Below are 14066 nucleotides of genomic sequence, written 5' to 3' on the forward strand. Positions count from 1 at the left end.
CCAGGTTTTTGGAAAACTCCAAATGGCCCAATCGGGAAGGCGGCAGACCCTGCTGTAAGGGCAACTTGGGGTCCGGGGCACGACCCTGCTGCAGAAAGCTCCGTGGAGGCGAGTTGCGTCTCTGTTCGGTTCCTTTCCCGGAGAAAGGACGACGACGAGATGCGCGTTCGGCCGGCGAGATCGGATTCAGATCGCCGCCGCCATGGGTGCGATCCGCCATGTTACGCGCCGTCAGATTCCTCACCATCCTCCGTGCGCTGGACGTGATTCAGCGATGCGTGCGTGCGTGCTCATCATCTAGTGGCCGCAAGCGTGTAGGCGTCGGCTGTCCAAGACGTGTGTTGGAATCTTGCGATCGACGCTAGGGAATGCAGACAGCTGACCGGTCGTTATCCTCCACGTCGCTGACGACTCAGCAGCAGAAGGAGCTAGTTGCCCGGTGAATTATTGCAGTTTACTCGGCAGAGAATTTTGTCCGATTGGATGATGAAGTTCACACGACACGAGGAGGAGGTGTGGGCGTAAAGCCCAACCCGGACAGGCAATGTCCGGCAGAAGGCCGAGGCCTGAGGCTCGGGGCCGGCCCACGGCCTTCCTTCCGATTCAGGGGAACATGGGAGAGCAGAGAAACACCAAGTCTTGATAAGGCACAGACGGACAGACACAGGATCCCTCTTATTACAGGCCTACCTACAGGGCACGATGGCGCCCTGCACAGGCGGGACGGGTCACGGACAGACCACACAGTTTGCGCTGTGCACGGTGCAGTAAGATCAGGGGCAACAGGGCACGATGGCGCCCTGTGCCGGCGCGACGTACGGGTCATGGCAGAACGGACGCGTCCTGTGCCTCCCATCTTGGATGCTACGTACTTCTCAGTAGTTCTCGGCAATCTTGGCGATCGAGTTGTACGTACCCAGGACGGCACAGACGGCGCCCAGCATCACGGTGACCATGCTCGCGATGACCTTCAGCAGTTGCAGCGGAGTGAGAAATTACTGTGTCACCGCGTCAGTCATTGGCGTGTTACAACGCTGCCTGCATGACTGAGCCGAGAGAAGTTTACCTGCGAGCGTGTCGCTTTATTCCGCGCGATCTTCAGGAAGCACAGGGAGGGCATGATGAGCGCCTGAAGATGAAGAATAGGCAATCGGTGTTAGAAACAAGAGAACACGTCAGCCACTCTGCTTTAAGTGTTTATCATCTAGACTGCGATAAGGTCACTGTTGTCGCGTAATACCATGCTGAAATGAGGCTTCATCAATTAGCCAGCACCTTGCTATTCAGATACTGTCTACATAACGGCCGTCTTTTTAGAAAAATATACTATGTAGAGCGAGATTTAAGGATCTAGCCTTGTTTCACTAAAATTATCTTTGTTTTTACAATTTTATTTTCGTGCATTTGTTAATTACTACATTAGTGTAACTATTGAGGATCTATTTAGCTGAAAATTAGCACCCAAATTATGCTGTTGTGACGGTACAAATAGTGAAATGAACAGAAGCAACATACCACAAGTATACTAAGGAGAGATCCAATGAGAGCCATCACAAGACCTGGAATGTGCAACAACTCAGAATCACATGTTACACATTAATAAACCAGAAAATAAATATCCTCCCCAAAAATTGAAGAGTATCTCCACTGCTTAATAAGTTAACAGTTAAACAAAAATTTTCTACACATGCTCCCTTAACATCTATATAATCATTTCACATTCTATAGCTTCTGAACCTGCTTAAGATGAGTGACACTAAAGACTGGATTGTGTTTCTGAAAACTAAAGCAAACATGTTTTCTGAAAGCTTTCAAAACATTAACGATGGCTATGTTTCAATACATTAACAAGGTTGATATACCAAAACTGTTCATGAATCCACGCTTAATGGAAATGGGGTGCTTACATACCAAAGAATGGCAGGAGAAAAGCAATGCATACAGTTGATGCAACAAGGGCAGTCCTCAGCGTAATAGAGAAGATTCTGTCTGTCAGAAACCCTGCTGGACGCAACTCTTCTATGCTCCGAGCCAATGGGTTTATCACCAAAGAATATCTGCAAGCATTTAAGGATGAAACAATCCTAAATAGGAGTTGGGCACATTGACAAACACAATGTAATACTATAAGCTTCAAGTTTCCGAATTTTGATGACTAAAACGTATGAGGATACTTTGTGAAAGGAATAATCACCTGGAAACAAAGAAAATGAGCAATAAGGATTATAAACGAAGGAACACAAAGGAACGTTAAGAACTGAACAAGGCAAAAAAGAAGCAACATTTACCGTGGTCCACAGAGCAACTTTTGAAGCAAATGAATCTTTTGGAAGATTCAAAGTTATCTGCGACAGAGTCTTGTCGCCAAACATGAGATAGCCCAGAACAGCAATAGCACCATATATGGCTGTGCAAATTGCAAAGCTGAACAAGACCAAATATTATTCAGAACATTCAAAATTTCGTTAATCAACTGAATAAAGTCACTACATCAGAATGAGCTTCATACTTGATACAAAGATACCTACCATATGTACAGTGCCTTGTTGAATTTTGTGCGATCAGACATCGATTGGTATATATTCGGAAATACGGAGTGCCCAGCATAGCAAAAGCCACAAATCCCAATAGCAAAGGGTATACCATCCCACTTCACTGCTTTCCCTGTCATATGGAATCCTACACTTCCAGTAGCACCGACTAGACCAACAGATAGGAAAACCACAAGAGTTGCAAAGACACCACCCGCTGGACAAACAATTAGTGTATGCTAATCAATATGCTATCTTAATATTGTTGATGATAAAGTGAGTAAAAATGAACTGACTGAGAGCAGTGAAACCTGAAATGTAAGATATCACTCGAAGATCACGCAACCATACACTGGGCAAGACAACAAGAGCAAATAACACTCCAAAGAAGTGCCGCCCATCAGCATGAATGCCATGCCAATCGAAAGTGGTGCTTGTGAATATTGATGCTAGATTATCACCTTCCAGGTTAATGAACTCCACACAAAAGGACTGCAATATATAGGTCATTCTAGTGAGAAAACAACGAGGTAGCACTGCGTTTTGCTCGGGATGACAAATTTTGCACAACACAAAAAGGAAAAATGAGTCACTTACGTATAACTCTGTATACAGAACAATCTGCAGAGATGAAAACATAAGCATCAAATGGTTAGGAATTCAGTAGAGATAAGAGATTGGAATGATTCTATCTCATCTACACAACGTGTGACAATGGTTAAGAAAATATATGAACCAGCAATCCACTGCACACAAGGTTGCAAACATCTGTTTGATTATTGTTATTTTCACTTTATCTCCATTGGTCAGTAAGTTTGATTGGTGCCTTAGTGTTCGAAGATATTTTTTTTAGCGTCCTAGGGAGAAACTTGTCCGGACATTCTGTAGCATATCAGATAATTTCTCTGCGTTTCATTATTATAATTATAATAAATAAAAGGGGACTTACAGAGATGAGAAGGCGACCGATCCTCCCAAAGGCAGCCTCTCCAATGTCTGGAAAGGTTTTAACACCATCTTTGCTCTCAAAACAATACTTGAGAAGAACCCCAGTGTAGCAGCAAACAATAGCGAAAAAAGCCAGAACCGCTAGGCTGGCCCATCCTGCCTCACTAATCGTGTATGGAGCCGAGAAAATGCCAATACCAGCAAGCACGTTGACCCCTGCCAACAACAAAGAAAAATATGAGACGTCCAAATCCTAGGAAAACAAGCGCCATTTTCAGTTACAGTTGTATACTTGTATACTGCAAACATAGCACTGTACCATTGAACACAGTTTGTGTTAGGCTGCATCCCTGAGATATTGGGGCTGTTGCAGCCTGGTGCAGATTATCTGAGAGCTTCCCGTCACATAGCAAGTTCTTGACTGATGAATCTTGCTTCCCGTCTGGCTTGTCCGACAGAAGAGGCAGCGTCAGGTCAGAGCCCAGTCCCCTGCCGTCGCCCAGGTGACCAAAGCCCGGAGGCGCAGCAATGGTGAAGGTGTCAGTCGCTTCCCTGAAAAAAATAAGCGGCGTCCCACAGGTGAAGGAGATTGTTAAGCTGTTTTGAAAAGATCGATCATCCGTGCATTCAGAGCCAGGAACAAAATCATTTGATCGTTTCCGAAGCGCGAGCATTCCCGCTATCCTTGACATTCTCTCTCCAGGACGCATGCAGATGAAACGAGATCGCGAGGAGAGAGCGAGGCGCGCACGCACCGGAAGCTCCGCGGCCACCGCTGGGAGTCCAGCGAGCCCGCCTCCGCCTCCGCCTCCGCCTTGTCGTCGTCCAAGCAGTCCTCGATGTCTCCGTCCTCCATCGCCGAACGCTCCTCCTTCCAGTCCGCCGCCGCCATCTCGCCCGCGCCTCACGCGTGCCAGTGGCGGGGTTGGGGGGAACGCAATCCGCTCGCGGGGACGAGTGAGAATGTTTCAGTGGCCGGGTTTGGGTTTGGAAGGCGCGGTGCCGGGGGGGAGGGGGGCGGGCGCTGAAATAAAAGGAACCCGAAAGGAGCGGATAGGGTAATATGTTTGGTTGGAGCTTTCCAACCTATTTTTATTTTTATAAAAATTAAAATCTAACCAAAGAATTTAAACAGAACTCGCTTCCATTTAGATTTCGTAGTCGTAGAATGCCTTAATCTTAATCCATATCTGGCGTTTTTTAGCCTGCTCAGTTCTATTATCCATCGGTCCGATGCACTGGCTCATCTCATGAGGTCAGGCTATCGAACACGGAGTCAAAAGTGCGGCGACGACGCGAGCTGCTTGGAGAGCGGCTTTTCCGTTCGTGGGTGGGAGAGGCTGACGTGCGGGCCCGAGCAGTGGGGTTGGGTGCGCTAGCGAGGCGGGTACGAGAGGAGGGCGCGAGCTGGGGCGTCGCTGACCTGGCGGCGGTGTACTTGCCTTTGGGTGTTTTCCGACGCATGCAGAATCAGAATTTTGTTTAGGCGGCATGCATGCAGAATGAATGAATTGCTAAGCTGCCAAAGAGAGTCTCATCATGCATGACGCATATGCACAAAAATCATTCATGGATTCATTCGTAGGCTTGGGGCCCATCGGCGAAAGTAGCAAGCCTACGGGAGCAAGCACGAACGAGGGGTAGGGGCACGGTGTAAATCAACGAGCCTCTCTCTCTCTATATATGTATGTATATATATGTATATGTATAGCGTGCAGGCAACAGCTCTGATATTATCAGTATCACTATCACCGACAAGTATCACGGATAGCATGCATGATGATACACAGGAGGTGCTCCGCCGTGTCAGCTGCCGGCGTGTTCGGAAGGGCTCCGACCGGCTCCGGCTCCTCCTAGTAAAGTATTGTTCATCGAAGCCGGTCCGATGGATCCACGAGTAGCTCCACCGGCTTCTATTGACTCTGTGAAAGAGAGGGGAGAGGGGAGAGAAAACCGACTTCGATAAACAGTGCTTTGCTAGGAGGAGCTGGAGCTGGCCAGAGCCCTCCAAACGGGCTCTACATTGATTATCGTGATCGATCGTCCTTGACCTGACGCGGAGCACCGGAGCAGGTGTAACAAGTGAGGACCAGTCGCGCAGGTGCGTCGGCGGCGCCTGGTGTTACGTAGGGATGGTAACGGATTATGGCGCTAGTGCTCTCTTTGCAATCCAACTTAACCCTTATATATATTATTTAGCTTAAAATTAAAATTATATAAAATTAGAGCCCGTCGTTTCAGAGCGCTACCATTAGATTACCACCTCTAGCGCACGACAAAAAAGAACAAGCGAGTGTTGTTGGATATCAGAACAGGCCGGAGCCGCACCTCCTCCTCCGTTTGGAGCACAACAGTTAGGCAACGCTGCAGGTCATGAGGTGATCGAAAACGCCCATACGAGCGAGACAAGGCCTGGATGATGCTTCATCATGCATCTGGCGATGGCTCGTTCTTTTGCAAACCGTTTTTAAAGCCATTATATATTATTATCGCTGCGCTCCGGTCGACACGCAATGTGGAAGTCCGGGGAGGGAGGAAAGGAGGCAGGCGGCCGGTCCAGGGCGACGACGGAACGGACGGGCAGGGGGCAACTTTTGGGCTACGTGACAAGTGCGTCCATGGCGTATTGGGGAGACGGATATGGACCGGCTGCATCGGCGTGCAACAGCTATGCCAGTCCCAGTATATGTATACTCCACGGTACACATGCATGGCATGAGAGAAGGAAGAATCACGAACCTCCTTTGAGGACATGCATGCAAGTACAACGGGCGAGATAACCAGGTCAGCATTGCCACGGCGGGTAACATGCACGCGCATCGGTGTTCTTGTCGTTCGTTGGTCGCTTCTTGATGAGTTGTCAGCTCGAGGCGCCGGCGAGTTGTTTGTTTGTTTGTTTGTTCACGACATGCACACTTATTTCTTTCTTTTAATCTAGGTTTGCTGATTATTATAGCTTAGGAGGGGATTTTTCTCTCTGTTTTGTTTAATTTCTCTTGGGAGAGGAAGAGTAAGAGAAAGGTGAGGGAGCAGCGAGCTATTAGCCCAGTCCTAGACGCCGCTGTGACCTTGTTTGTAGGGAACGAAGCAATGGCGCGGCCTACTTGTAGCATCTGTAGCATCGCATCAGTAGAGTAGGAGGCATGCAGCATGGCGGGCCGGCCGCATGGGCTGGTCCTCTGTTGCTCGACTGCCCGCCTTACCTCTTCAGAGGAGTAGGTCCGCCGGAGACGCGTGTCGTCAGCGCTCGCCGGGTAACCGCGCCTCCGAATCGCGCCGGCAAGGCCGTTCCGCCTGGCGCCCGCCCCCGAGCACATGGCGACGTGAACCCAGCAGGCACCCTGCAGCTTCCTGCAGGCTGGCCCTGGTCTCCTCCGATCCTGGCATCCCGCAGCCCCTCGCCGCACTCCCAGCTTTCGTCCCAGGCGCCGAACGTGCCTGCCCGGCAACACACGCCTCGGCGCCGGCGGCCCAATCTGCCAAGCCTTCCAGTGCAGCCTCGCCCACGCCGGCCAGACTGCCATGGTGCCCCCGGTCAGCAACTCGGCCAGTAATTTCTTGCAGGAACATGGAATGGAGCATAACACATAGTATAACCAATAATACCCATTTGATATCATTTTCCTAAAGAAGAATTACGTCCAACATCTTACAGCCTCAGAGGCAGAGATGATGAGCGTGCACGATGTTACATTGGCCTTCTGACCAGACACACAAGAACCTGACAGCAATCTGTGTAACATTTTTTTCAGAAAGAAATACAGCCAACCAGCCTTAACAATTTACAGACTCAACAGTTACAGACAGCGTAATCACAGGCTTCAATGTTAGATTCGTAAGCTATCAGTTTATGTAGCGGTGTACTTTTTCTTTGGTTTCAAGAATTCTATAGGCACAAGGCGTCTGAATTTTTACAACATGAGAACAACATCTAGTTAACTTACAACCGTTCAAAACCTATCTCAGTCAGGAGTGTCATCACAATTCAAGCTTCGAGTTACCTTCCTCACATCAACAAATGGTACCGACGACCCCAATTCGATTCATGGTCTTATCAAGTTCGCTTCTAGACCCATTTCGTGCAGCAGCAGAGTCAGAGGCAGATGCAGAAATAACCACTGTATGGATTGTAGGACCTTAGTCATCAGGTTCAGCTGAGAAATCCGGTTCGTCTGGCTTCCTTAGCTTAGGCAATTCTTTCATGCTCTGAGGCACTTTCCTAGTCCTAGCTATGAATTTGAGTGCCAGACTATTCTTGGCTGGAGATTCATCTTCCTCATCCACTTCATCTAATCTAACGGAATTGAATGACTCCCTCATACACAAGTCCTTTGCCATCTTCCTCCTCTTGTACCGCCGCCAAGCAGCTTGGATGAAGCACGAGGCCCAGGTTCGCCAGTGGTGCGAGTAGTACCGGAAAGTGTGTTGCAACTTCTTGCTGTGCAACCGCCTGAACTGACTGGCGACAAACTTGAGGTCCTCGGCCTGGAGGGAAAAGGCCTCAACTTCTATGAGGGCCTTCACAGTCCGAGTGGATGAAGGCAAGTTGGTGGTAGGCTTGGGGACAAGAGCCCATCCAAGTAGTTCCTCGCCACAGAAATCACCAGGTTTCAGAGTAATTGAATTGAAAAAGCCTGTGCGGCCACCATTTGTTGTGGAGCTTTCCAGTTTCCCACGAATGATAAAGAGCATCTCAGTCACCGGGTCACCTTCACGGACGATATATGTGCCCTTTGTGCAAAGTGATGATACAAGACGCTCACAGATGGCGTCAAGAAGCTGATCATCCATCTGGGAGAAAAATGGAACCTGAAACAATACAATGAGAGATTAGCACACAATCAAGCATAAGGCATCTTAGAGATTAGCACACAAGGGAGCATAAGGCAATCTTTAGTACAAATTAGCAATGATTTTGGTTTTTGGAAAGAGAAGCGCATAAGGATTGCTAAAAGTTATCATCTGGACCCTCTACTCTCAGTAATATTGGGATGGTACAGTAGTTTTTTGAGGTAATAAGTGCAGGCTGCTAAGTTGTCTACTTCGGAGTAAGATTGATGAGTAATAGCCATCTAGGAGGAACACACTTCTTTTTAACAATATAAAAAAGGGTCATAACATTCGTTTTACCAAGAATTTGATTTACCCAAGATATTTATTCCCAGCTCATATTAGAAGCCACTACCACCAGCCTGCTTACGATCAAATAACTACTATATATTTTATACAAGGTGAAAAGTGCTGTCGTGACACTGGCAAATGGCAATGTGATGCATACTTCTAGAAGTTAGGTATATAGAGAAACACTGAAATTATCCATCACCCATAAGACCATAAGACAAACGTAGCAGTTTCAAACATTTGCTCGGAATGCACATATGCAGAAGCGTATAAAAGAATTTACCCGTCGAACAAGACCCAAGCAAAGGTGGCGCTTAATGTCACGCCGAAGATCTGCTGGTAGGGCCTGCAATATTGACTCTTCATTCACACCCCGAGTGGCAAGCCACTTGTACTGGATAAACCGTCTCACCCTTTCACGCAGCTCATGAGGTAGTTGGCGATGTCTCATCCACTCCTCAGTATCTCTTTGCTTTAATCTCCATTCCTCAACCCTCACGGTGATAGATTGCAGGTAGGTCTTCAATCGTCACATTAAGTCAGAATGTTCCAAATGGAATGTTCAAATCAATACATCAATTAAAAATGATAAAATTGATGTTACACGAGCTTCTACAATACAAAGAGCACAACAAAGTGGGTAAAAAGTACCTGCACATTTCCAATCAAATGCGCAAACAAGACAAGACCAAGTACCGCCAAGAATATACAATACAGAGTCTCACCAAGATAGGTACTCACAACAAGAGTCTGGCCATAGCAGCTGTTTGGAAAATGAAAGAAATATACATCATATCACTAAAACCATATATTAGGTTATTAACTTAGAACTGGTAAATTAAAGACTGGACTAGGTTGAACTTCGAAGCAATTAAACAGATAACCTCTAATTGCAAATACAACAGTAAGATCTTAATAGTTTGTTAAACAAATGATAATAAGTTTTTCTTGCTGAGATCCCCAACCCGCCCATATAGTGGGATTAAACAAGAACTGATAACAGGTTTATGCAAAGGAAATGTAAAATAAGTTTCCATTAGGAACTCCAATTGACTATGACATGAAAATGTGTGTTTAGGAAATAGGAAATACCTTAAATTCTGCAAACCCCACCAGAGGGAATAGAAATACTTCATCACAAAACTTTCAGCAGGTGCTTGATTTGTCAGTGCAGGCAGGAACATGCCAAAATCAAAATCAATGGTGCCATTGCTAGCATTACAATTCCTGAAGATGGTAGTAGTATTTGCCCAAGTAGTATTTGGTGTGTCATCACAATCTAGGAACTTAATGGCACAACCAATTTCATCCCTGCAATTCTTCTTCCAGCAGGCTGTCTGGCGATCAACAGATAGCAAATACCATAGTGCACCGAGAACCTGAGAGAAGAGGAACAAAGGATTAAAACTTTGCGTAACATCTAACGCGGAATTTTCTATACAAGATAGAAAATGATGAGAAACTCCACTTGTGCATATGTATATCATACATGACTAGCTATCAGATAGAGCACCAGGTTGTATGCAGCCCCTTCCCAAGCAGTCTTTGCGACAACTCCAGTAGCTTTGACAATTTCATAAGTTAAGGGGAATATGAGATACAATCTTGGGAGATACTGAGCGAGAACTATAAGAACCAGAATGTTATTGTTATGCTCAGAAGTGGAATACTTTATAGCTGGTATCACAAACCAGATAATGATCTGCAAAGAAAGTGAAGATAAGTAAGCATAATGTATAGTGCAAACTGAGGTATATGTTAAACCTAATAGCATGTTCCTTTAGTTTCCATATTTAATAAACTATTGTAACCCTAAGGTTTTTTCTTTCTTCTTAAATGAAGAGGCGGTGCTCCCGCCCATTCAAAAACAGCGAGGTACAGCTGTCCAGATAAAATTTGGCATAAGAAGTTGAGACAAGTGTTTTTTGAGGTCTGAGAGTATAATAATTTTGCACATGCTTTTTCCCCTGCGGCATTCCTGGGTCTAAGGCATTATGGCCTGTTTGGTCGCAGCCTGGTCCAGGCAGCACACCCAGGCATTGGGCCATGTTTACTTGGAGGCCTGAAAGGTAGCTCGCCGGCCGCAGTCGTCCGGAATTGGATGCCTGGGTGCGCTGCGTGGGCCAGGCAGCTCTGCCCAGTCGCAAAGCAAACAGGCCCTGGATTTCGGACGCCTTGGGCCAGATGTGCTGCCTGTATGCAGCTGTATGGCCCAGGGTCCCAACAAAAAATGCCAGCTAAATGAGAAGGAACTAGGACAAACTAGATATTGCACATGATTAAAGAAGTTCCATATTTAAAAGTCAATAGTAGTAACTATTAAGATCGTAACTGACAAAGAAACATGATGTTAAGATTTGACCTATCTATAGGCACAAAAAAAACATGAAAAAGCAATATGTGTGTTTGGCAAATGGATGCTACAACGACAGTAGTGAATCCCTCCCTATTAGGATTGAGGAACTTGTTTTGAAAATAAAGGGTAGGTGTACTTACAAATTTTAGAAATTTTAGAAATAAACTCAAAGAGTGTCATATGAAGGCTAAGCAACTATCTCTTAACTTCTACGATATCTCTAAGAGATATGTATAATCTTAAGTACCATTGAGGGTAAAGATTACCATGGTCGAACTTAAGTGCTATCTATTTCTCAAAAGAAAAATCTTTTACGAAATGCATTCTTTCCAAACAATCAGGGCAAGCTTAGAGATAGAATGGTTGAACAAGCAAAGTATTGTAATTAACGTGTGACCTGTGCTGCAGCACCGTAATGAACTTTGTTTGTTCCATACCATATTTGTATCATTATTGCAGTCAATAATTACCAATAATAATAACAGCCATAAAACATACTAATGGCAGACAGCCTAATACCAGGGATCATTACACTAGTAATACTAAAGTCAACAAGAACAAAAAACAGAGTACCAAGCTACCTGTGGCAAAGGCAATGCAGCCACCACATCAACTGCAAAGTCAGATCTCAAATACTTCCATGCGATTTCCTTGGGATTTGTGACAAGATCTCCTCTTCCAAACACCCTCAGAGTCGCGCTCGGATTGATATACGCGGTTCTGAACTTGATTATGATGTGCAAGACATATAGCATATCGGCAACTGATCGAAGCAAAGTGACAATGACGGCTAAATGGATGTCTGTCCCAACACAAGAAATGGAGCTACCGTAGGTGATCTTGGGCACATAGAAGTAGAGAGGGTCTATAAATAGCGCGGCGAAGCAGGAGACGAGGAAGACGCGGTTCCATGTCAAGATGAAGTCGCTTGACGGATCAAAAATCTTGTTGTACCACTGCTCATCGCCGGCTACAAAAGCCCTGTGCTTCTTCGAGGTCCCCACACCGAGCTTGCTCGCCGCGAGCCCCGCCTGCTTCTGGTGAAGCGGTATAGCTGGCTTCATTGGCGGCGGCCCCGGGGGATCAGCCGATCCCCGAAAAATTCTGGAGAACAATCTTGTGGTGCTGCTCCACCACGCAGCAAACAAATCGCAGTCCATCCCTCAAGAGAAGGCCTGGATTTGACTGCTCGTGGCAAATAAACTGAAGACTAGAACAGGACTAACCCTCAGAACGATCCATCCAGCTGCTTCCTCACCAACAAAAGGAGAAGTGCTTCCGAGTCCCAATGGATCTGCACCTTGCACAGTAGTAGCGCCGGCGGCCGCAGCGGAGAAGGACGGAGAGGGGAACTGGAGAGGGCGATTCCAGCCGGCGTGCTTCGGGAGTCAACTCTCGCGGAGCGCTCGGGATGCGCTCGGCGGCGCTTGTTTGGTGGTGGCAGGCACCCAGCGGTGAGGACGACGACCTGGCCGCCGGCGAGGTGCCGGAGACCGTCCAGACGAATCTGGGACCTGGAGCAGGCAGGGGCAGGGAGGGTAGCGAGGCGAGTCAGCGGAGTTGGGAAGAGCCGGCGGCGAGGAGTTCGAGGAAGGAGGGAGGCGGGGGTGTCGGGCAAGGGAGCGGAAACTCCCGGGAGATACGGATGCCTCCGCGCTCTGGGTTAATTGCTTTATTGTCGCCGCTAATTGACGGGCTTTGGGTTAAAACCTGGGGTTAATAATAATGGGGTTGTTTTCACCGTGGTTAGTGCTAATAGCGGCGCTAAATGGAGTTTTCCTTCTTGGGGGTTCGGCGATGGTGAGGAGAAGAGAAGAGGTGGGCAAGTGGTCGCCGGGGAGAAGACGAGTGCTGATAACAAGCCGAAGACATGTTGGGCTTGGGTGTATTTGGTTAGCATGAGGTGTTGAAAAAGCTGCTGTGAGCTGTGAAAAAGTTACTGTGAAAAATTTGCTATAGAGAAAGCAGAAGCCCGTTTGGTTAGAGTACCTGTGAGTTACGGAAAACTGCATGCTGTGGGAAACTGTGTGCTGTGTGCGACGTCAAGGCGGCCGGGGGTGGCGCGGGCTTGGGTGGGCGGCGTTGGGGTGGGGCGGCCGGGGTGGCACGGCCTCGGACGGGCGGTGCGGCGTCGGGCCGGCCTTGGCGGCATGGCGTGGGTGGCGTCGGGGTGGGGCGGCAGGTCGGGGCGGCGCGGCGCCGGGGAGGCGGGATAGAGCGGATGGGGACGGGAGGTGGGATAGAATGAACCGTTTTTTCATAATCAGTGGTAGATGGGTATTTTTTTGCCCCAGAAGTCACTGAAAGCAGGAGGGAGATGATTTTGCATTTGTACTACGGAAAAAGCTGCTTTTGGACAAAAGCACCTGGGACGTTCAAGCGCTTTAGTTAGCTTTTAGTTTTTGCAAAAATAAAAGCAGGTGCAAGAGTCCAACCAAAGCATCTCAAAACGGGTTTGACTTTGGAGGGCTTCCGAGATTCCTTTATTTTAAAGTATGAAAACAGGATGGCTTGGCTTTGGCAAAGGCTTCGACGGACGCCGTCTGTCGGACTGTCCCAACCTGCGAGGAGGTTGAAACCGTTGGATGGAGATGAAGATGACGTCCCGCTTACTAGCGTTGTGCCAGCATGGTCAAGAACTCGGGATCACGACCCAACTGGGCGGCTGCGAGTAAAGTTCTCACATAGTGCAGTCCTCCGCATCCTCCCCATCAGGAAACGTGCATCAGACACGGCTCAAGCCGGCGCAGATAAAAAGGAAGTGAACGAACGAACACGAACAGCAGCCGCTCCCTTTTTGATCCGGAGCGGGAGCGGCACCGCCGGTTGCCCTGCCCTTTCTCCTGCCCGTGGAGCCGGAAAGGGCGTCGCTCTCCACTCGGCCTTCCAAATCAGCTGGCTTCTTTATGTCGCGACTCGCGAGCGCCGAGCAGTACGTGCTGCTGCTTGTCCAAGTCCTTCGCGGTTCAGCACCTTAGAGCAAGTATTATTTATAATAAATTATAAGCGCTAAATGCTGAGTTGGAGGAACGAAATGACGAGAGAGAGAGGAGAAGCAGGCAGTAAACTTACGGCCGGCTTCGATATAAAAAAAAATTATAAAAGAGATA

General features: G+C 47.6%; 2 protein-coding genes across 3 annotated transcripts; both read right to left on the reverse strand.

The window, feature by feature from the left end:
• Positions 1 to 444: 444 nt before the first annotated feature.
• On the reverse strand, positions 445 to 4464 carry LOC112901325 (amino acid transporter AVT1A-like). Of its 2 annotated transcripts, XM_025970217.1 has the most exons (12): positions 4235 to 4464; positions 3799 to 4031; positions 3481 to 3695; positions 3129 to 3152; positions 2843 to 3023; positions 2529 to 2748; positions 2289 to 2424; positions 2175 to 2194; positions 1912 to 2057; positions 1516 to 1559; positions 1067 to 1129; positions 445 to 968 (listed from the first exon to the last, which is right to left on the reverse strand). In XM_025970217.1, the coding sequence occupies exons 1-12, from the start codon at positions 4369 to 4371 to the stop codon at positions 876 to 878; spliced, it is 1512 nt and encodes a 503-aa protein (XP_025826002.1). In that variant the 5' UTR covers positions 4372 to 4464; the 3' UTR covers positions 445 to 875. The 2 variants fall into 2 exon arrangements, 1 of the variants encoding a protein (XP_025826002.1); XR_003230268.1 differs by lacking the exon at positions 2175 to 2194 and having other exon boundaries at positions 891 to 968.
• A 2737-nt stretch (positions 4465 to 7201) lies between these two features.
• Positions 7202 to 12740, reverse strand: LOC112887590 (cyclic nucleotide-gated ion channel 17-like). Its single transcript, XM_025953808.1, has 6 exons — positions 11538 to 12740; positions 10090 to 10302; positions 9693 to 9979; positions 9252 to 9363; positions 8884 to 9120; positions 7202 to 8288 (listed from the first exon to the last, which is right to left on the reverse strand). Exons 1-6 carry the CDS (start codon positions 12114 to 12116, stop codon positions 7617 to 7619), a joined length of 2100 nt encoding a protein of 699 aa, XP_025809593.1. The 5' UTR covers positions 12117 to 12740; the 3' UTR covers positions 7202 to 7616.
• Between the last annotated feature and the right edge of the window lie 1326 nt (positions 12741 to 14066).

Source organism: Panicum hallii, chromosome 1, assembly GCF_002211085.1.
Source record: "Panicum hallii strain FIL2 chromosome 1, PHallii_v3.1, whole genome shotgun sequence".
NCBI classification, from domain to species: Eukaryota; Viridiplantae; Streptophyta; class Magnoliopsida; order Poales; family Poaceae; genus Panicum; species Panicum hallii.